This window comes from Sphaeramia orbicularis, chromosome 4 (assembly GCF_902148855.1).
Source record: "Sphaeramia orbicularis chromosome 4, fSphaOr1.1, whole genome shotgun sequence".
In the NCBI taxonomy this organism is placed as follows: domain Eukaryota; kingdom Metazoa; phylum Chordata; class Actinopteri; order Kurtiformes; family Apogonidae; genus Sphaeramia; species Sphaeramia orbicularis.
This window is the reverse complement of record NC_043960.1, coordinates 27,125,389-27,149,968: the sequence shown is the minus strand read 5'-3', so window position 1 is coordinate 27,149,968 and position 24,580 is coordinate 27,125,389. Positions and strand designations below refer to the sequence as shown.

The 24,580-nt window shown below is 37.2% G+C and overlaps 1 protein-coding gene across 5 annotated transcripts in view; it reads left to right on the top strand.

Moving 5' to 3' along the window:
- The window catches only part of mcf2l2 (MCF.2 cell line derived transforming sequence-like 2), a 241,474-nt gene that overhangs the window by 127,347 nt on the left and 89,547 nt on the right, over nucleotides 1–24,580 (top strand). For all 5 annotated transcript variants that reach the window (XM_030133254.1, XM_030133256.1, XM_030133255.1 and 2 more), the window contains exons 16-21: nucleotides 1,497–1,563; nucleotides 5,458–5,573; nucleotides 18,168–18,237; nucleotides 19,074–19,166; nucleotides 21,055–21,147; nucleotides 22,931–23,053. In XM_030133254.1, coding sequence (XP_029989114.1) covers nucleotides 1,497–1,563; nucleotides 5,458–5,573; nucleotides 18,168–18,237; nucleotides 19,074–19,166; nucleotides 21,055–21,147; nucleotides 22,931–23,053 — 562 coding nt within the window. The remainder of the gene's footprint in view (nucleotides 1–1,496; nucleotides 1,564–5,457; nucleotides 5,574–18,167; nucleotides 18,238–19,073; nucleotides 19,167–21,054; nucleotides 21,148–22,930; nucleotides 23,054–24,580) is intronic.

The following is a 24,580-nucleotide window of genomic DNA, read 5'->3' as shown; positions in this document are numbered from 1 at the left end:
TACATTTTGAAAATACACAATTCAAAAGTCCAAACCCCTTTCTTCAGACTTTCCCCCGCCATGCCACGCCTCCAGAGTACAAGACTGTACTCGGAAAGGGGGGCGGGATAAATGGCAGTTGAATTTGATAGACATATCACCATTCAATCAATTCGATGGGCTGGTTAAAATGACTGGATGGTGTTTTTTCAGTCGTGTCCATTCCACAGGTGACTAAAATTTGTTATTTTTGTGTTAGAGTCAGTGTTGGGCAAATTACTTTAAAAAAGTAATTAATTATAGTTACTAGTTACTTTCCCAAAAAAGTAATTGAATTAGTAACAGAATAACTCCATAAATGTAATTAGTTACCAGGGAAAGTAATTATTGCGTTACTTTTTTGAAAAACCTTCAAATATGTAAAAGGAAACTGATTTTTGGGCGTGTTTCACGGCCCATTGTATAGAGTAGAACAGCAGACAGGCACTTCATACCATGACTGTGATGAGGCTGGGGTCCACCAGGGCCCGGCTTTTCCACCACATAAGTGCATATCTGCATTTACAGGAAGAAGATGCTCCTCCAGTTAATCCCACATCTCCACTTTTTTCAGTCGCTCCTCGGACTCACTGATAACTCCTCCCCTAAGTCAGCTGCGTACATAGATGCATTCAAGTGAGTGGGGTGTGCTGCGGACAACTCAGACTCGGAGATGTCATTAGTTGTTCATGTGAAGGTAGTGTGGACAACTCAGACTCATGGTGCACACAGGTGAAGCATGAAGGCAGTGTGGGAAACTTCAATATAAGAACAGCTTGTAAATGAATCGGTTCTTATCGTTCACTGAAAGGGAGCCGTTCAAAAAACTCGACTCGTCCGCAAACGTCACACGTCTTGTGCCTGGCTGAGCGAGCCAGGACAGATAACAGCTGATATCAGTGCAAAGTAACACGCCACATTTTGCTTCCAGTAACGGTAACAGCGTTGTAACATTTCAAATAGTAATTAATTAGATTACCCGTTACAGGAAAACAATAACACTGTTATTTTTAACACTGTTATTCCCAACAGTGGTTAGAGTATTTAGTTAATTAGTTGTAATTGGGATGTTAAGGGGATTATAAGCAATATAGTAAAAAATGCTCCAGGAAAACATCTCATACCCCACCTTTAAGTGTATGTTAGATTTTATTATGTGTCCAGTAGGAGAATCATTCTAATGAAGTCTGATCTGATCCCAGTGCTGGTCCAAAACAGCCACAAGGACACTACTGTCATGTGCTCAGTGGGTTCTGCCGGGATTGAAAAGCCATTATTTGTGTTTTCATCTTGTCATCAACCACTTAATGGTCCAGTTTTCACTTCTTATTAGAGATAGAGACTTATTTATTTCTGGTTACTAATTTGTTGTATAAAACTAACGATAAAAGCCTGAAATGGACGAATGAAGAGTTGATGTTTGTCAGGATGTCTCATTAATTTGCTCCATTACCTTATTGTTTTATTTTTCTCTGCAGACACATCATGACAGAGCTGATTGAAACAGAGCGGCTGTATGTGGAGGAACTGCAAAGCATCATGGAGGTACAGTGTTCCTGCCGGCTAATAAAATCCACCATGCATTCAAACTAGCTGCTCTTACTGGGTTGTATTTGCCTTTCCCAAAAACAACACAAATTTGAACTGCAGACAAATCTCTGCTTTGAATAGCTTTTGAATATTTAATATACACTTATATGTCAGCATCTAAAGGGAGATAAAATATGAATAATCATCCATCCAAATTTTCACCTCTGTTTTTACTTCATACTGGTGTCTAACATGTGGTAGCATGATGATAAAAAAATCCAACCAGACAGTACATGGGTGTGTCAGTTTTTACATGTAGATAAGGTGCTTCGTGTTGTCGTGTTTCCAAAGTGCAGCATAACTAAAGCTGTCAAAAGGATCAAACTTACAATAAGGATGAAGGCAGGGTTGCACTGATATGTCTTAATTTGATTTAATCACAGTAAAATTAGGTTTAAATTGAATGAATATATATTTATATTTAAAATCAGATGTTTATAAACTAAAATCAGAGGTATATAAAATACCCACTCCTTCAGCTCTCTCCTCCCTGTCCCAATAAAAAGACTAAGTATAGATGACCTAATGTTATTTAATTTTTTTTATGGTGTTATTTAGCCACTGACTAAAGCACAAGCAAACGTAAGCGCTAATCAGCGATCTGTAATGACAGTTAACAAGGAAATATTTAACCTGTCACCTGTGATCATACAAAGTCTATGTCACTGGTTAGATTTTCCACTAGAGTGGGTAGAGTTCATGGTTCATCAGTGTGATAATCCAAAAACTATCAAGCACTTCAGCTATAAAATGAACTCCAAATAATTTAAATGAATAAATCCAGATTTACTGATGGTTTATGGAGATATTTTTTAACCTAAATGGTAATGCATGAAAGACATACAAAATACATGTTGTAGGGACTAGTTAGTATAAACGAAAATCCTTATGACTTTCAGGTGCTTTACAGTCACGGAAAAATTATTAGACCATCAAAAGTCGTCAAAACCAATGGTTATACAATCAAGTACTAACTCCTGTGTGTATCATGTGACTAAAACTGAAAAGAAAACATGGAATACCTAAAAGCACTGTTTTTGGCAGTACAATGCCGTAGATATTGATGTAAGAACTGAAGTGATTTTGGTTATTATCAAGAAAACATGGTAAATGGCTAGATATGAGCTCTGAAATTAAACTCTTATGAGCTATTTCTGTTGTTATCATTATATGTATCCAAACAAATGTACCTTTAATTGTACCAGGCATTAAAATGAACAAGAAATTGAAGAAAACAAGGGTGGTCAGATAATTTTTTCCATGACTATATCTAATTCTCATTGCTCTGTAGCTACATTTTAGCTGAGTAGCAAACATTGCAAAACAATACAGACTCCTGTCAATTTCATATTTCTCACCTTGAATTCTTGGCTCTTCAGTCCTTGACTGTGACCTGGAAATTAATCATTGTGCACCATCTTGAAGGTCATCTCAAGTACCTAAATCAAAGAGGACTGGGGGTTTGGTTGGAGATGTGTTCCTCATGAATGAATGAATGAAGAATGAATGAATGAATGTTTATTTCAGTTAAATACAAAATACAAAACATATACATATAAAAAAACAACAACAACAAAACACATACATATTAAAAAACAAACAAACATAAAATTAACACATTTTGTAACTGAAAAAGGAAGAAGCTGAAGCTGGAGGCTTATTTCTGCTTCTCCTATTCACATCCTTAATTCACGTCTACACCCGTAGTTGCAGCAGGTAAATACTTAAACACAAATTATACTACTTTCAGTGTTATAAATCTTTTTGTAATCATATTACTTTCATAGCCCTTCAGAATTTGACAAATTAAAGTCTTTTTGAAACTCAACAGTGAGCTACACAATTTCACTTCATCCTTCAATTCATTCCATAGTTTGACACCAATAACTGAAACACTGATATTTAACGTTTGTTCTTACTTTACATTTTTCAAACACAAACATCCCTCTTAAATTATAATGTCCTTCTCTTAACTTAAAAATTTTCTGAATACAAAAAGGAAGGTTTTTACTTTTAACGCGAAACATAAATTCCATTGTTTTTAAATATACAATATCAAAAAATTTTAGTAAACCAGATTCTACAAAAAGTGGATTACTTGATTGGAGATAACCAACTTTGTTTATGACTCTGATAGCTTTTTTTTGGAGTTTAATTATTATAGCAAAAACAACAAACAAACAAAAAACAAAAACAAAAGGTATGACATGTAATGTAGGCCATGTCAAATGCAAGGTGAGGATCGGAGGAGCTACAACCTGCTAATTGAAAAAAGGGACTTGTGTGGTAGCTCGCTATATGTTCGACCTTATTTCCATTAAGATAAAGGCGTTAGAGAATTAACTGATCATTATGGCCAAATAATAACGAGCTCAGAAGAGACAACCTGGCACCAACCAGGTTCATCCAGCTTTGGTTCTAGGTTTAGTATCTTTTTTAAGTTCAACTTTATTATGTTGACCGGCAGCCATTTTAAAACTTAAACCTCAAATCTAAGTTCAAAGTTAATGTTACATCATAATGTAAATGTCAGTGTTTGTGAATTAAATGTAATCTACAGTAGGTTTAGAGTAAAAACTAAGTATGATATAAAGTTGTAAAGTTTTTAGGGAGTTAAAAAAAAAACAACTTCAGCCATGACTTAATCAGGTTTTTGGTGCAACCAAACCTGTCATCATAATAACAGAGAAAACACTGAGTAGTTTTGCAGCTGTTTTATATTTATTAGCTTATTTTGTCTCCCTGGCAATACAAAACTCCCCTGTCAGCTGCCATTGTTCTATTTTACCTTTTTATACAACACAAATTAGTCAGAATTCCACTGAAGTGAAGCGTTACCAGCGGCTGGGTGAGCTGCCTTTGTGCATTTTGATGAGCAGTTAGAATGTGACTAACCTGGAAAATTCCTAATTATATAATTGTCCTGCAGACAAAGCTGTGACTTTTGTGGCCGAATTAATCACGTAACTAACAAAACTTGCTTTTTTCATGTGTACAAGCTGTTTTGATTCTAAATTGCATTTTGTTTTGGTTTCCAAGGTGTCACGTTCTGTTGTCCAAACATGGGTTTCAGTCCGTCTTCAGTCACTGCACATATATTAAATCCAACTCAGGGTCATATTTACTCTTCACCCTCTTGCAGATGAAGCATTTTCATCACAATATACATGTTGGGTCTCTTCCTCTGCTGCAATTTACTTTTACTACTGTGGAGGATTAGTGACACCGACTTTTTATATTGACACACTTATTCATTTTGATAATGAACAGAAATATATAAATAGAAAAGGTAGTCTACCATGGTGGATTGTGTCACATATGTCTTAGTATTGGATTGTATAGACAGAGACATTCTTTATCGTCTCCACTCCACATATTCAATAACACAGTGACTGCAGGTGCATCCCCGAGCTCAGTACGTTGAATTGATTTCCATTCCGTAGAAAGAACAGTGCATTTGTTCTCGTCATAAATCCAGCCCAGACTCCAATCAGCGCGTGAACTTCAGATGATCTTCTGGCTTAGTCGGTCCCATGGGTTTCCTTTGCGCTACACAGCTCACAGTGAATGCGAACACATCGATTCCAACTGTACAATGTATTGATTACATGAAACAGACCATGGTGTGTTAGTGTACATTAGTCTATAATTCATTTTCCCCACCCATAGGTCGCTGTCTGTGGATTGAGTTTGACACCGCACATGTGGGAAGGTTAATGATCTCTGGCAGACAGATTGAAATGATTAGTAGCGATGGTCCTTCTGCCAGTTGAATTATAATAGCTAATTTTGCGCTGTGCTTTCTTTTTCTTCTTTGCTGTCTCATTATCCTGTCCTCTTCTTCCTCAGGGCTACTTTGCAGAGCTGGATAACTCAGAGCTCAGCCACCTCATCCCTCCTTCCCTGGAGAATAAAAGAGATGTACTGTTCGGGAACCTGCCTGAGATATATGAATTCCACAACAGGTAGGCCACAAGCATTTGTTATCTAAGTCGGCCATATACTTCACACTAATGTTACGGTCAAGACCATCTAAACTAGAACCGAGTCATGACCAAGACCAGGATATCTTTAGACTGAGGCGAGACCAAGACGTTGAGGACTTAAGACCGGATTATCTGTCCCATCTGTGTTTCTCAATTTCAAGGAAAGATCATTCAAGGATTCCCGTACATAAAGATACGTCATCAGATTTTGGTTCCAATGTCCAAATTCCACACCTACAACCTATCTATCACTGAGTACAAATAAAACTTTGATTTGGCACTGGTTATCTCTGTGAGCTTTGTTTTCCTCTGGTCCTGTTGTTACAGATGAACACTTTGAGGTTTAGTTTGTCAAAGTTTGTTACAGGCTGTCTAATCTCTCCTCTTGTCGGCCAGACCTTCATTTCCAAAAATTCACATAAGAATAGAATCATTTGAAGCAGGAAACGTTCCATCTAATCACTTTAATATTAACCAGAACCAATAAATCAGACAATGCACACTGAGCAGTACTTTTTTCTAATGAACATGTGGGCTGATATACACTATTTTGTCAAAAGTATTGGGACACCTCTCCAAAATAGTGAGTAAAATTGTTCCGATCAGTTCCATGGCCATCGGTGTATACAATCAACCACCTAAGCATGTGGACTGCTTCTACAATTATTAACTCTCTGGAGCTGCAGTGAATTCAAGCATGGTACTGTGATAAGATTGCACCTGTACAATAAATCCATTTATGAAATTTCCTTACAACTAAACAGACAACAATCATGTGTTAGTGGTATAACAAAGTGGAAGAAATTCGGAACAACAGCAACTCAAGTGGTCAGCCGCATAAAATCACAGTGGAGTCAGTGCTTGCTGTGACACACAGTGGCAGAAGTTGTCAAAATTTTGCAAAGAGAAGTCCAAACATTGTGCGGCCTTGAAATTAGCTCAAGAACAGTGTTTAGAAAGTGTCATGAAATTAGTTGTCATAGCCAAGAAGTCAGGTTGTAATGATGTCATGGTGGTACGATTAATCGCGATTTTAAACGTCATGGTTAATTAATCATCAAGGCTGCTAAAAACTGTCTCATAAAGTACAGTAGAATAAGAGCGGAATCAAAGTCACACCAATATGCACTTCCTGCATGGAACGAAAGCAACGGAACGAAAGCAACGTTACACAAGTGCCACATTCAACATTCCGCGAGTGAAACAGCAGAGAAGGAACTAGCAGACCATCTGTCTCTAGTTGCTTTGCTCTATGTTCGCTACAGTCATTTATGCAGCTTTAGACTACCATTGTGTAACCCATTCACAACAATCTGGCTGCATAGCTTTCATAGAGTTATTCTTCTCCAACAGTTCAGACTGTCATACAAGCTTTAGGAGGGTTAACTTGTGAATTGATGCAGTAAACATGCTCTGTTTGATCACAAGGCAAACTGCATAAAATAGTCTGATGCGCCTGTAGAGACTACAGCCAACATTTGAACGGGTAATTACAGTTAGAATTCAAAATTTTCACCTCATGCTCAAACGAATGTTCGAAGTTTGAATAAAAAGTGACAGCCCTAATAGGTACTGTTGTGAAATGATGAATTTGCGCAAAGTAATCGTAGTAATCATGAAACCGCGATTATTTCTCTGATAATAATTGTAGCACCAAAATCTCTTACATCTCTACCGAGCAACTGCATCCAAGCCTTACATCACCAAGAGAAATGCAAAGCCTTGGATGCAGTGACATAAAGCACATGACCACTGGACTCTAGAGCAGTGGACACTGTTCTCTGGAGTGACCATTCATGCCTCTCGGACTGACAATCCCATGGACCAGTCTGGGTTTGACGGTTGTCAGGAGAACGGTACTTGCCTGAGGCGTTGCGCCAAGTTTAAAGTTTGTTGAACAGGGGATTTTGGTGTGGGACTACTTTTAGGAGTTGGGTTTGGACCCTTAGTTCCAGTGAGAGGACCTATTAATGCTTCAGTATACCAAAGTACTTTTGCACAATTTCATGCACCCAACTTTGTGGTAACAGTTTTGGGATGTTTCCTTCCTATTCCAATATGACTGTGCACCAGTGCACAACGCAACATCCATAAAGATATGATTGAGAGACTTTGGTGTGGAGGAAGTTGACTATCCTGCACAGAGTCCTGACCTCAACCCAGTAGAGCCAGGCCTTTCAGTACCTGAACTCACAAATGCTCTCCTCGAAGAATGGTTCAAAATTCCTGTGAACATACCTGTAAACCTCATGGAGAGCCTTCCCAGAACACTTGAAGCTGTTATAGCTGAAACTAGTGGGCCGACTCTGTAATAAGCCCTTCTGATTAAGAATGGGACATCATTGTACTCCACGTGTGTATAAAGGCAGACATCCCAATACTTTTGGCAATATAGTGTATGTAGTATATAGTTTATAGTATATGTTTCAAAATATATGTGAAGAATTTATGAAGATTAATAAAGTAGAATGAATTGAAAATTGATTCATTTTTGTCTGCATTATTTTCTACATATAATATGACATTTTCATAACATGAGATAGAATACAATAGAATACAATATACAATACGATAGAATAGAATAGAATAGAATAGAATAGAATAGAATTGTGTTTTGGCATTAAAATTACCATTATGTTTTCATCAGGAAAGTATAACAAAGTCCAATATCAACTATTAAAATAAAGATGTAGAATGAATAAAAATGATCAGAACTCAACCATACAGCATTCTCAGTTCTAAAACAGTCAGTGCATTCATATTTACAGTGCACAGCTTGCACTCTCCAAGTTAGTATTAGTCATAGTAGTGTTATCAACCATTGCCACACTTCTTAAAATTCATGCCAATCCCCTATCTTTCACTGTGTCTTTTTCTCAATCACCCACATCCCTTATTTCCCAGACTATTCCTCTGTTTGGCAAAGGCAGGGTCAGTCTGTGTCACTCAATCTAGTTTCGTCAGCTCTTAGTGTTTTCTTTGGAACTTAAAACTAACTGTGAAGGGTTTTTATTTTGTTTAGATAATGGGAGGCACATCACAAACAAAGTGCAAATATCAAGGGTGTAACATACTTTAATGTATCTGATGTCCCTGCAAAACAGTCAGATACTGTAGCTTGAATTTGACTGTGGTAAAGTATGCACACCCAGGACACTGAGAATGTGCGAACGTCTCTGTGTTGCATAACGATTGTTCCCCTTATTACTTATTGAAGTGGACATGAGGTGACTGGTTCAGTGTTCATCCTCATTTGTTTATGTTTATGTTTATGTTTACGCATTTGGCAGACGCTTTTTTCCAAAGCGACTTACAGGGGAAAACCAATTAAATCACTCAATCAATCAAATTTTATTTATATAGCGCCAGATCACAAAAAAGTTATCTCTTGACATTTTATATATAGAGTTGGTCAAAACCAGACTCTAAGTCAATTCTACAGAAACCCAACAGAATCCTCCTGGAGCAAACACTTGTGACTGGTGACAGTGGCGAGGAAAAACTTCCCTTTAACAGGCAGAAACCTCGAGCAGACCCAGACTCCTGGAGGATGGCCGTCTGCCTTGACCAGTTGGGGTTAAAGAGAGAGAGTAGAGAAGGGGAAAAAGAGAGAGCGATAGAGATAGGGACTGGGGGAGAGGGGGAGAAGGGGAGAAGGGGGGAGTAGGGGGAGACACATGGAGGCGGTTGAGGATAAGTGAGTGGTGATGATGAGGGCAGGGAAGAGGCCGGACCACCGCAGCAGGTCCAGAGATAATCGTGAAAGAATCTGTGGTTGTCCTGGGAAAAACCTTATTAGAATATTTAAAATGGAATGTTTGAAAGTGCTAGGACAGGAGGTGCTCTCGGAAGAGCTGGGTCTTCAGGAGCTTCTTGAAGATAGGCAGGGATGACTCTGTTCTTGTAGCACTTGGTAGAGCGTTCCACCAACGTGGAACGACCCATGAAAAGAGCCTGGATTGTCTTGTACAAGGTCTGGGGACCACCAGACTACGTTCCCCAGACGAGCGGAGTGGTCGTGGGGCGACATAAGCTTTTATTAGTGCACCTAAGTAGACAGGAGCAGACCCACGGAGAATTTTGTAGGCTAGGATTAAAGATTTGAATTTGATGCGGGCAGCTATGGGTAGCCAGTGTAACTCAATGAGTAAGGGGGTGACATGTGCCCTTTTAGGCTGATTGAAGACCAGACGCGCTGCTGCATTCTGGACCATCTGTAGTGGTTTGACAGCACAAGCTGGGAGGCCCGTTAGAAGAGCATTGCAGTAGTCAAGACGGGAGATAACCATAGTCTGCACCAGGAGCTGGGTGGCCTGTTCGGTTAGGTATGGCCTGATCTTTCTTAGGTTGAACAGAGTGAAACGGCATGATCGGGTGACAGAGGCAACGTGATCCGTGAAGGTCAACTGATTATCAATCATGACTCCCAAGTTACGTACTACACTGGTAGGAGCCAGAGGTATGGAGTCAATAGTGATGGAGATGTCCTGCTGTATGGTTGGCTTAGCTGGGAAGACCAGCAGTTCAGTTTTGGACAGGTTCAGCTGAAGGTGAACCTGTGTCTTCACAGTAGGCTTTACTATACTTTACCTGTGTTCATTGTCCAAATGAGCCGTCTGATGATCAGTGGCATATCCACATGAGAAATCAACCCATTATAAACTAGTAGTTATTTGATTTTTGACATTTTTACAGCTATCACTATTCCACTATTACTACTATTACTACTATATCTACTATTCTATTATCACTACTCCAGAAGAAATTAATTCAGAACTAAAGTATTTTCTCTCTGTTTACATGGAAATGTTAAACCCAAATAAAGGTTTACATGAGGTATTAATGAGGTAGATAAGTGAGCAAAAGGGTTTGCGCTGCAGTGCTCACGTTGCCTTGTTCTCTTCTTCTTCTGTTAGCTTAGCATAGTCACTGCATTTCCACGGTCACACATAGCCAGTTTTTTAAAGGTGATTTGTTGTCTTTTGTAAGTGATTTTGTGAAATCCGATTCTCCCTAATTATTTCTTTAGATCTATGACTTACTGCACTCATACAATCTTGGGACTGTTGTGTTGACGAAAGTTGGAAAATCTTTTTGTTGGAAGGGATGCATGCACTAAATTAGCTTTGCTTTACCGTTTTAGCTTTGCATTAGTTTTTATTTCCCAAGATTTTATTACTGCAGTAAGTCACATGGCCATGATTTGAGCCTCAATTTGTGATCATACTGACCCCAGCGGACTAAAGTAATGATTAGGGAGAACGGAATTTCACAAAATCACTCATAAAATACAACGGATCACCTATAAAAGCCTGGCTATGTCTGACCATAGGAATGAAGCGATTATGCTAAACTAGGCTAAGCTAAGCTAACGGAAGGGCTGCAAGAACAAGGCAATCGGTGCACTGCAGTGCAAACTGTTTTGCCCACTTATCAAACTCATTTGTGCATGACAAATGAATTAATAAAAAACAAGTGGTGAACTTTTCCTTCAGGGTTTTAGAGGCTTGTAGATCCCATCAGAATAGCCCACTGGAACGGTTTGGTAAGACTAGACTGCATTGTATATTCTTCCACCAGCGCAGAATGTGTGTGTCATCGCAACAGGACAAGACAACGAGCATGTGCAGAATGGAAGGAATAAAGTCCAAACGGAATAAAGGGTTTACGTGTCCGAGGAATAATTTAGTTCGGAATTAAAAGGGGATTAAACCAGTGACTTTATTCAGATTTAAATTTATTCCGAACTATTCTTTTTCAACTGGAATAAGGTGTTTACATGGTCATCTTAAATAGGATCTAACGTTTATTCAGATTAAACCAGGAATAAACGTTATCATGTAAATACACGGTATGTCTTTCTGTTTGTCGTTTCCACTGTTAGAAGCCTCGTCTAGGGCGTATGGAAGTAACATAAGGCTAGAAATGTCCAGGAGATAGGGCTGGACGATAAAACAATAATGATATATATGAGACATGCTCGATACAATTTCGATAGAATTCATTTGTCCATGTTTGGACAGACATAAGAAGAGCCAATCATAATTAAGTAGCGCCACACTGAACCAGTCACACTAGAGCCACGTCAAGTTAGGTTGACACACACAGCACAGGTGTAAGAGCATACGCTCATGTTTGGGCTGCAGCCGGAGGTAATGAGTGTTCCCTCAAGAGAAAATTTGACCGAGAACTTGGGTGACCAGGTTACTGAAAAGTAGGGCACAAACCATTTTAGTTCGGGGCTTTCAATATAATTGGGAGGTGTACCGAATGAATACATGTAGCCTGTGTAAGAGTGCCAACACTCGCCTTTCCACACGAACCTTGAAGCAGAACGCACACAGTATGAGCAGGTTAAGTTTCGGTTTCTGTGTACCCCATTTACAGTCGTTATGGAACGCACCCCACTGAAGATGGTCTGTTTTGTTTGTGCTCTCTTTTAAAGCTTGAAAGCTTTTACCTGCTGGTCAGACTTTTAGTTTAGTTTTAAATATATGTACCTGTTTTATTTATCTGAAACAGTTGTATAATGTTCTTCAGCACATCTGTCATGTTCAACCTCTGACAGAAAATAAATCATATTTAAATCAGAAATAACCTTCTGATGTCTTCACAACTAGCTTATGAGTAACAGAAAATTTAAGCTTGACAAAAATAGTGATTTGATTTATATCATGATACATATTGTCTGATATAAAAAAAAAATTGTAATATGATTTTTTTTTTCCATATCGCCTAGCCCTACCAGGAGAGTGTTAGCATTTGAAACATTTTTATTGCCTGTGTTAGTAGGAGCACATGTAGATTGAGATATAACAAACATTACTAAGTATTATACAAATTATAGTGTGGGGAAGTACCAACAGCACTCTCTAATTGGTGTCACAAGTAATATAGCATTAAGAATACTGAGAGAAGATATTTACTGGTACTTCTTATTTCTTATTCCTCCAGTTCAACGTGAAACCAGACAATAACAAATAATTAATATGGAATTATACTTTATTAAATTATTTCTATAATCAATGCCAACAAAGTAATAGAATGGCTTGGATCTGTGGCTATTTGAGTTTTGTTTAACACAGAGTATAAAGTAGGATAAGTCAGGTGAAAGATCTGCATTTATCACTGACTGAATGTAGTTACCTGTGTGTCTATAATAAGGTTTTTCTGTTTGTCCGATATGTTTTATAACCACAATATCTTAGGAATAGTTTGACAGGATGTGCTAATATTTGTCACACATTTCCAGTTGTCCTTCGATGACTGATAACCCCCCAACATCCCCACAACCCTCTTGAGGATTAAGCGGCTCAGAAAAATGAATGAATAAATGACATTATTTAATAAAATTGTATAATATGAAAAAATTACTCACGCGAGAGCATTTATATACAGAAGGTCAAAGGTCAGCTTCTCAGTTTTCAGTGCATTATTCAACTCTAAAATAGTCTGCAAGTGAGGATGTTGTATTTTTCACTGGAATCAAACAGATTCATCAAAATAAAAAATACACCGTTTAAGGCTCAGTGCACGAGGATTTAGGAGGATCTAACATCACATTCATAATTATACATGTATTATTAGTATAATCAGCTTGAAATAAGGACAGGCATGTTTTTAGTCTTTTATTCTTTTTTGTAGCAGGGTTTTTTTCATTGTTAAGGTGTATTAGTGTCACCATGTGGTTGACTATAATAAAAGTCTGTCTAATTTGATGCTTAATTGTTTCTTAGGGGTGGGTGTGGGAGTGCTGGGGTCAGTCAAACAAATTAAAAATCTAGTTTTTTACCTCAGATGGGCAATTAAAAGATGTAACTCCTACTAATATGCTTATTTCTGGTTGCCAGCTCCTATTTGCATAAAAGTGTGAACGCAAACGTAGATAATTTAGCTCGGGGCATTCGTTTGGTTGTATGTGCTGTCAGACCACCTGCGGCGGGTGCAGGGTTTATACTATGTATGGCTTGACGTCTTTTGGTGTACATGACTTTACGCACAAACTAAAGCTTCTGTACCGACAAGATAGTTATTCAAAGCAGCTGTCAACAAGCAGAACAATTCAGACACATCACAGACATTGCAGGCAGATAACTCCCTGCAGGCCACAAAAGAGTTTTTCCTATTTCCTTCCCTGTCTTATCTCTATCCATTGGCTTTATTCCTACACTTCCCCTCCTCTTTTGCTTTGCTGCTTCCTGTTCTGTCTTGTCTTTTTTTTTTTTTTTTTCTGTACCCTCCTTTTTCCCTTCTGTCTGCTCTGCTTCATCTTTCTGTTGGTGGATGTGTGATATGGAGGTGTCATTACTGCCTGGGATTTTTTTTCTATGTTTAATCTGCTTGGTTTTTGCCTTTTTATTAATTAAGGAGCCCACACTGGACCAGTTTAACCCTTTCATGCACGAATTATAAGAACCTTAATCAAGATTTTTTTTTTTACGGAGTGTTTTTATTCCTCTTTAGGCATGAAAAAAAAACAAAAAAAAAAACAATGCAGTTGAAATTTTTTTATGACCCTATTTTTCATGGAGTTAAAAAAATGTCCACTCAGCTGGACACCATGCATTTAATTTTTGAAGCAAAGAAACATGTATTCACTGATACACTGTGTGAAAACTATGAAATACATTTTTTTTAATGCTGCTGATCTGATGTTTTGTCAGATTTTAACATACTCTAATGTTAGTTATTACTCACTTTATGGAAATAAGATGCAAAAAAAAAAAAACAACTTTCTGTTTAAGAAACCTGTTAATTACAGTCTAATATCAATAACAAGCAATTGATTTACACTTAAACATGTTGGTGCAGATCAGGTTTATCCAGAACAGCAAAGTTACAGTAATGGTATGAATGTCAGTGCATGGGATGATGCATAGGCGTCCACTGTGTTGGCTGATATGGAACTAAAAACAATAAAATCCATGAATATACAAGAGAACAGCTGTAGAATAGCTGTCCACTGTAGTGACCAGTATGCATGAAAGGGATAAGATAAGATAAGATAAGATAAGATAAGATAAGATATGCCTTTATTAGTCCCACAACGGGAAATTCCAGGTTTTTCAGCAGCAAAAGTACAAAAGCACACAAGAACAAAAGAAGTGCAAAATCAAAAGTAAAGACAAATCAAAAATCAAAAAAGCTATATACAGTTACAATACAATTTAGTTACAGGACGGTGTGTATTGGAATTAGTTACAAAGAACAAGATGCATGCACCAGATTTAGTAAAGAAGCTAATTTCCATCTGTTGTCCTGGACAAATGACTAACATAACAAACATCACTTAGATTACAAAGTCATAATATACTGGAAGAAAACCATTAACCCTTTCATGCACGAATTATGAGAACCTTAATCAAAATTTTTTCCTGAGTGTTTTTATTCCTCTTTAGGCATGAAAAAAACAATGTGATTGAAATTTTTTTTTCTGAAAAAAAATAATAATAATAATAATAAAAAAATTTAAAAATACATTAAAAAAATAATAATGGAAAAAAAATTCTTATGAACCTATTTTTCATTAAGTTGCAAAAATGTCCACTCAGCTGGACACCACACGTTTAATTTTTGATGCACAGAAGTATGTATTTACCGATAAATTGTGTGAAAACTATGGGGAGGGCTTGTGATTCTGGGGGTTTATGCTCAGGGGAGATCTACATAATGTTACCAATTCATGTCAGAAAAGATATGTAGTGTCTTAAAACTTTAATAAAGATATGTGTAAAAAAAAAAAAAAAAAAAACAACGAAAAGAACAACAAAATCCATGAATATACAAGAGAACAGCTGTAGAATAGCTGTCCACTGTAGTGACCAGTATGCATGAAAGGGTTAAACATGACATATATGGGAAAGTCTGCTCAGATCGAACAGCTTCAGCCAAATACGTAAAATACATTCAATACATACAATGCATTCTAAAAAAAAAAACACTAACTTTCCAAGAGCAAGAATAAGATATAAAAGATAGATTCATTTATATTTACACACAGCCTTTGGACTCACAATAGGTAGATGTTTAGAATTTGTGACAAAGCAGCGCAGACTGAGATGTGGGTCAAAAGTGAAAAACACTGCACACTACTATTTCCCCTGGTCCAGTTTCCTGTCATTGTTGGATCATAAACTGGAATGACTGTAGGGACGTTCTGCTGTCATGGTAAAATATGCTCCCCAATGCTTGTGTCACTGGGTGTCTGGGCTTTTTGGTGAAGTGGCAGCCTGTTTTCATCAACCAGACAGCAGCCAGGTAGATTCAGGTGCAAATGGACAGACCACTTCACTGGGATTCCCTCTCCTTTAGTAACTGAGAGCATTATTTCTATAGTCTCTGTAACTAATAACCTGTATTGTTGGCACTGTTAATGGGTATTAGTTATACTACTGTAACATGAGTACGCAAATAAGAGCATCTAGTGACATAGAACAACTTTTAAAGCAGGCTTTCACTACTTTGAAAATAGATTAAAACACTGATACCAGCAATATAATTGTAACATGGCCATAGTGAAATACGACTACATAAAGCAGGGATGTCATGTCAGTAGCCACATGCTGCCCAATGCGATCTCAAGTGGGACCAGTAAAATCATAGCTTAAAAACCTATAAATAATATTAACTTATTTCTTTTTTCTTTTTTTTTTTTAGTACAGAAAAGTAAAATTACATATGAACCTGTTATGAGCTGTAATTTCTTTTCATTTCAGCATTTATACACACGCATTACAACTTACAGATTGCAGTAGAACTACAAACACCCAAAGTATTTAACTTGAATAACATTGTTAAAACTGCTCATTTTTTCATGAGAAATTTCAGGTTAAGGTTGTTTGGGTTATTTGCGTGTTTTTGTGAAAGGATAGTTTATAAATGTATACAGTTTCATAATGTGGTTTTACTTTTACAATTTTTTACATTTAAAACAAAGAGGAAAAAATTGGATTTATCATTATTTCTAGGATTTTATGCTATTACTTTACTGCTCCGACCCACATTGGGATGTTTTTGGCCCCTGAACTAAAACCAGGTTGACACCTTGGACTGCTAGTATCTTCAGTGTAATTTCTGCACTTTGCAAATTCATCCCGCCATATGTTTGACACTGGGGATTTAGAGCAAAGAAATCACATTTTTACAAGGTGAAATTAAAATTCCACTCCTTCGGTCTATAGATCTCGCCTCTTGGTCCAAATCCGAACACTAAATATAAATATACAATATATAAGTATAGATTAGAGATCGACCAATATGTTTTTTGCCGAGCCGATATTGATTGTTTGTAATCAAGGAGGCCGATAACCGATATTTGGAGCCAATATTAATTTTCAGTAAAAGTGAAAATATTGGCGTCAAAATTTAGAATAATATGAATTTCAACACGTAGCTTTGTTTAAACTTTAAATGCATTTAAACATATGTTTATTAAACAGCTTTTCAGATTTGCAGCATGTTAAAGGTTTTTTTTTTTATCTTAGACAATAGACATCTTTGTTTCAAAATTCTAACAAAAAGTGCAGGAGCTCCCAGGCTCAGCAGCATGTCATAAAGTTAAATGAAAAATTAAACGATGAAATAGTTCCCAAAAGTTTTATACAGTAGATAAAGTTTTCCAAAATTTTTGATGACTTAATGATGTTCCATGTCGTTATGGAAAAATGATGCCACTTTTCTAAACTTCCATGTGAGTCACATCCAGATCAAAGCTGACAGAATCCGATCATTGTTTGGGAATCATAGCTGTCAATCATGTGTTTAATCCGCCTACATGTCTGAGAACACCTGGGATTAGACAAAATTGGGGAGTTGCATGGAATAGACGCTGAGGTCTCATGCCCTCTCAGATCACTGGATTTACAATATATTGGAAGATAATTATGGACTTTTCCCAAGGAAGCTAAACAAACTCTACAACCGACCTGTATTTTTACATTTTAGGGCTATTTAGTTCATAATTATTGCATTTAAAAGTTCAATATTGTTAGCCTCATATCATAACTGCCTAAATCCATTTGTAAACGCCTAAGTTTTCAGGTCATAGCCAATGATAAAAAATGAATCAGCATTGTTAAAAGATTAAAGTTACGCAGATATCACAATTTGGCCAAAAATATGACTTGGGTAATTATGCTATGAGGCTAATGATATGGAAGATTTGTAGTCGTTGTGTGCTTATATGGCATTTGTATGGGATCGGATAATTTGTTGATGTTAGCTAACTCCATCTCTGTAGTGACACAACTAATCACAGAAGAGTAGGACATCTCTCCAGCTGATCCATTCCAGCTCCGGCCTTATTTGATCCTTTAGATATGATAAAAGCTCTTCTATGTTCAGTTTTCATAGACTATTTAATTTAGGTAACAATGGAACCATCGATTTGGAGTTGGAAGCAGAAAACTGCAGACAGCACAGTGGTATTTAGTCTGATAATGTCAATAGGTGAACAGAGTTAAATCCTTCATGGGGGCTTCGCTTTTTGTGGGCACAGGCTAATTTGTTTTCACCCCCATCCAGAACAAAGAGTGTGTTTTGAATGAGTCGTGTTTGTGTTTTCGTTATCTGCAGGACATTTCTGAGGGAGTTGGAGAACTGTGCTGAGAAACCAGAGCTGGTGGGAACCTGTTTTCTCAAAAGGGTGAGTAACTGAGATGGTCAACGCAAGAGAGGAAATAAAAAAGTGTAGTTCTATATTATGCTGTTCTAGTATTAGATTTAATATACAAAATGTTTATGTATATGTATTTATATTTCGGAACCTTATTTTTCTATTGAACCTTCATTTTTATTTTTTAATTGAACCTTTATTTTTAATTTTTTTTCTATTGAAACTGAATGCAGGTACAAAACACATTTCACTGCACATTGTACTGTGTGTAATTGTGTATGTGACAAATAAAGATTATCTTATCAAAATATGTAATCAGGAAAAATATAATACACTGTTTTCTATGAAGGTGGAATCATTTTGTTTTCAGACACATTCCTGTTTTGTTTTTTTTTTTTTTTTCTATTTATACACATCAGTAATCACCTGATTACTTACCTGATCATTACTCAATTACATATTATTATGAGTCCCAGTTACAGTTTATCTATCAAAAATAAATCCCTTTGTCACAGTCATTTCACAAGAAGAGGTAAAATTTTTTTTTTTTTTTTCCAACTTTATAGGTGACAGTATATAACCCACATGTATAGTTAAATGAATAAATGAAGATGCAACCAGAAACTAGTCAAACCAACCTGAATTACTAAATAACTGTAATAAACTAATGCAAATTGTAAAACTACATTAACTCTGGTAGGGGAAAAAAAAAAAGGAATGTCAATTTTATAAAGAATTCTGTGCTGTTCCCCCCAAAAAATCCTATCTTTCAACTGACTGACACTGACCAGAATGTGCTCAGAGATGTTTTCAGTCTGTCTCTTCATTCTGTCCTGTCTTTTTTTCTTTTTTTTTTTTTTTGTCAGAAAGAGGAGCTGCAGGTGTATGAGAAGTACTGTCAGAATAAGCCTCGCTCTGAGGTGCTGTGGAGACAGTGTGGAGACAGCCTGTTCTTTCAGGTAACACACACATACAGCAGACGGCCATTTTCAGACAAACTGTTGCATCCTGCTGTTAGGGAGACATCGTCTGGTTCATCACTTACCTCTAGAAGCTGAAGTCTTAAGTCCTGTGTATCAGATACAGCCGGTGGTAACAACGGCATGCCCTGCACGCCCGCCCTGGTGACTTAAGCTAGTAAGAGTGTGTTTTTGACATGGGTTCACTGGCTTTAAAGGGCAATGCCAGTTTTTGTGCTGTTGGGAGCTCCTTTAAGAACACACTGCAGATACAAGTAACAGTCCGTTGCATTGTTTATCATTGTTCAAGCAAAGAAGGAAACATTAGTTCTCATGCAAAAGCTGAGATTTATTGACAGTAGACCTGTCATCACACTGCTGGCATTTATTTAACTAGTACAGCTTGCAGATGCTCACTAACTTACCACAATCTACCCTCATTACACAAGTTTCATGGTATTGCGATGGGTCCAAATTCTTCAGATGACAAACCCTAAAATTTACTTTTTGTGTGTGTCTCAGTGCCATATGTATGTTTCAAGAGTAGCCAGTTACTACCTAAATGTATATACAATTATTAAAAAAAAATTGTGTTGTTGCTGTCAATCAGATGCTAAATTAAGTGGAGATTGTTGAATATAGCACATGCAATAGCGATGATGCAAATTAGCCTACATTCAGACTGCAGTCCAATGCGGCCCAAATCTGATTTTTTTGCCCGTATGTGACCTGTATCCAATCTGTTAAAGACAGTTTGAACAGCACAAATCCGACCCAGGCTCTTTCCTATGTGGTCCTAAATCCAATGCATATCTGATATTTTGCAATGCTACTTCAGTCTGGATGTCCAGATCACATTTATCCAACCTTTACGTCGTTGAAATGCGACAAACGTCACAATTCTACGTCCCAGGAGGAGAAGCAGCGGGAAAAACATATTTACTTTGTAATCACAGTGCATGCCTGTGTGGTCATGTATGATGTCATGACCTCTTTTGCGTATGCGGGTCACTTCAGGGTTGCATTCACTTCATACTCAAAACTGATAGAAGTCACATTAATATGTAATATGAACAAGCACACAAAAAAACAGATTCCACAAAAAAATCTGAATTGTGCATTAAGACCTAAGGCATCATTTTCATAGTTGTCATAATAGTAATTAAACTAATTTTCTAACCTCAGTTATGTAGATTGTTTTATTGATGCTACTTGATTAGTTATTTATCCTATTAGTGTGTTTCCATTTTTATCAGTTTTAGTATGTCTTGTATTTATTATTATTTTAGTACTTTTAGCATATCTTGCATTTGTATCTGCAGATTTCTACAGCACTTTGGGCACTTTGCGTTGTTTTAAATGTGTTGTATAAATAAACTTGACCTTGACTTTGATTTTATTCCAGTTAGCAATTCAAAAGACACAAAAATGACCCAAAAATCAGTAGAATGTCATGAAACAGGCTGTTGAAATTGATCCATGAATGTCAGGGATCATAGATAAGCAGGTAACTTATGCACATTAAAAAAGAGTGTTGAACAGTACCTCATTACAAAACACTTTGGAATACTGAGGCAAATTTGCAACAATTGTCTGCAAGGGGTTAATTCTGCAGCATATCCACCACACATTTGTAGCCAAAACATCAGCCTATACCAACATTCTACCAAGTTTCACTGAAGTTGGAGTTCCATGAAAATTAAAAAAAGGGAATATCATGAGCTCTCAAGTCTTATAAATAAAGTTTTTATTAGCGATGTTTAGGCTACACAGTTTATGCTCTTCCTACATGTTAAATGTTACTGTTACTAATAGAATATGAAATAATTACCAAAACATACGTTGACTTCTACGGATGATGGACATTGTTTGACGTTTGCAATGACAGGAATGCCAGAAGAAGCTGGACCACAAGCTGTCTCTGGACGCCTACCTGCTGAAACCGGTCCAGAGAATCACCAAATACCAGCTCATGCTCAAGGTACATTATAACCCTAGAATGCATGACACCGCAGCACGTTTTTTGACTTTAAATATTTTTTTATTTAGCTGCTCGGCATCTGAAAAACCTGTCATCTAAATGTTGTTTGACTAATATGTTTGTGCATTAATACGAGAGCATTATTCAGTGTAATTGTGTGGATAATTGCCTCACATAATCCCCCACAGGAGCTTCTCAGTGCTCATTGTGAGCCCAGAGCCTCAGCGAGGATTTAGGCGAGGAACTCTACTTCACTAATCTGAAACCCATCTGCACGTTTCTATTGAAAGGAATGACATCAGAAAGCGTCAAAAGTCCAATCTTTCAAAAAATGTTTAAGTTTAACCGCCTTCAAAATAAAAAAAAAAAAAAAAAAAAAAAAAAAGCATAGATATTGTCAGAAAGGAAAATAGTGGGGGATTTTTTCTTTATTTGAGAAATAGTTCATGTTTTGATGGGAGATATAAATGCTTTTCTGCACGATCAGCTCTTTCTGGATTCTTCCTGAATATCTCCATGAAGAGTGAAAGCATAGCTGGTAACACAAAAGGTTAAAATTATCGAAGTGGCTACTGACACAGTACTGTGGCACGAAATATCAGTTTGTCTATTACCACAGAGCCAGTCAGTGCCCTCGTTATATCATGACTTGACTGGTAACTTGTTACATCCTGAAAAGTACCAAGACAATTAGATAGCAAATAGGTCTGAGTCAGAAACAGTGGAGATGTAGCTCAGTCAGTAATGTATCGGACTGCAACGAGGAAGACTGGTTTTATTCCTGGTTGATTTTAAAACAGGGATTGGGGGGGGGGGGGGGGGGGTTGCACAGTGCCAAGGGTGCTGGTAGGTAAATCCGACATTGATATAAATCAGCCACTGGGACAACGTTCAGTGCAGAATTTGGATCACAGCATCAACTGACACAGAACTGAGAAGTCACACGGCACACATCTGGCATGTAGCTCCACCCACCTTCTCCAGCCTCACTGACTGCACAGAGCAAAGAACACCATAAAATAACATATAGAGTATTTAGAATAATCATTCATATTCTATACTATATACTATCACTACTTTGTTGTTCCTTCCATCAGTTGCCACAGTACTGTGGTAGGAAAATGCACAAAATAATGCACTGAAGTATACACCATATATCACTACAGTAGCCATTACCTTAAATTATTCCTCACTGCCATCCATAAAAACACATTACAGCCATTTTAATTGGAAAATTGCATCGACTTCTTCTACTCTATTTACACCCACTCTCAAATAATGGTACACATTTTTTCTCATACCAAACCTGTTTAGGGAAACACACATAATTCACATTTTCTCCTTGAAGGGCCTGAAAACCAATAAGGAACATCACATTGCCTTGTTTTATACAGTCTAGGAGAGTAAGGTATCACGCTTTATAATAAAAGAGCCATTATGCTACTAATCTGCATGCTAATAAGCAACTAGTTAATGATGAATATGCGCACTTTAACAGAAAGTGTTTCCCACTTAACTTTAAATTAGACATTGCTTTAAAATAATAGGCAACATTTGTTAAATGTTTACTACTTAATAATGTTTTATAGCTTTAACTATTATGCTCTTTGTATTTCACCACCCTTCTAACAGCTTTTCCTCTGCAGCCCGTCTTATGTTTCCAACGACAGTTTGCACAACAACAGAGAGGCCAATTTCCCGACATCCTCAACCAGATAACCCTGTAACTTCAGCTTATCAGTGTAATGATTAACTCTGCCTGCCTCTCCTCTTATGTCTGCAGGAGATGTTGAAGTGCAATAAAGGAGAGGGGACGGCGGAGCTGGAGGAGGCTTTGGCCACCATGCTGGACATCATCAAGTCTGTCAATGACTCCATGCACCAGATCGCCATCACCGGCTTCGAGGTCAGTATGGGACATAAGACCATCAGAGAACTTTCTTTAAATCAAATATTTTTATTGATTTTCTGGCATGAAAGAAAAGACACAGTACATGTTCAACTAGAGACAAAATTTGTCAGTACAGAAAACAAACATCAAACTCCCAACAAACAACAACAACAACAAAAAGGACCATTGATTTACTGACTTTAGAGCAACACATGTTACAATGAATAATGAGCTGGGTGTCAGGTTAGAATTTGCAGAAGAAGTCAGAGGGTTTTTGAGTTGTGGAGGAGAGTCATACAGGGGCCCCATATCTTGTCAAATTTCATATCACAGATGTAAAGTGAATAGCAGATTTTTTCCAGACCAAGACAAGACATGAGGTCCTACAACCATTGAGCATGACTGGGGGGGACAGCACCTTCCCATGACCATCAGAGAACTTTTCACATTTACTCCATCCATTTAGAACAAATATCTGTACTTAATAATGGGATTTACATTTTTCGTAATTGCATCATTTTAGTTTTACCGTAAAACAGTATACAGTTGTGCTCATAAGTTTACATACACTGACAGAATGCACATGGGGCGGTCTTGGATGTTCCAATATGACAATGACCCAAAACACAAGGCAATGTTGACTTGTCATTGGCTACAGCAGAAAAAAAGTGAAGGTGAAGGAGTGTTCATCTCAGTCTTCTGACCTCAGTATCATTGAGCCACTTTGGGGAGGTCTCAAACATGCAGTTCACGTAAGAAAACCCAAAATCTTAAAGGAACTGAAGGTGTTTTGCCAAGAAGAATGGGCAGCTTTAGCATCTGAGAAAAGAAAGTGTCTCATCCACAACTACCACAAAAGACTTGAAGCTGTCATTGATGTTGAAGGGGCCAATACAGAGGATTAAGAACTAGGGTATGTGAACTTTAGATCAGGGTCATTTGGATAGTTTCTGATTTAAAAAGAGCAAACACATTTGTTTGATAATAAATGGCTTCACCCAACCACTAACCATGAGTTAAAGTTAAAGTTTTTGCATTATCATTCATATTCTCTGAAAAATGGCCAAAGAATCACAAATTCTGTTAGGGTATGGAAACTTATGAGCACAACTGTAAAGGATAGAACAAGATAAAGATGGCATAAGAGGTGTAACAAGATGAAAATGACACAAAAGTTGTAAGACATTTTGACTGATATTTACAGATGGTTTTCAATATATTCTCTTTAAATTATATTTTTGTGTTAAAATGGTTTGGTACTTTTATATGGTACTTTTATAGTTTGAGATAATTTCAGAACATACACTTTTTCACTTTTACAATAGCAAATAGACTGAATCAGTACTTTTACAGGGTTTTTTCTACAGTCTTTCAAAATAACAATTCATGCCTAGGGATGAGAATCGAGAACCGGTTCTTTTTGAGAATCGGATCCCAGTAGCTTGATTCCTTGGAATCGTTTGCCTGCCTGCTTAATGATTCTGCTTATCGATTCCACCTTCGTTGCACATGTGTGATGACGTCACGCGTACGCCGCATTGT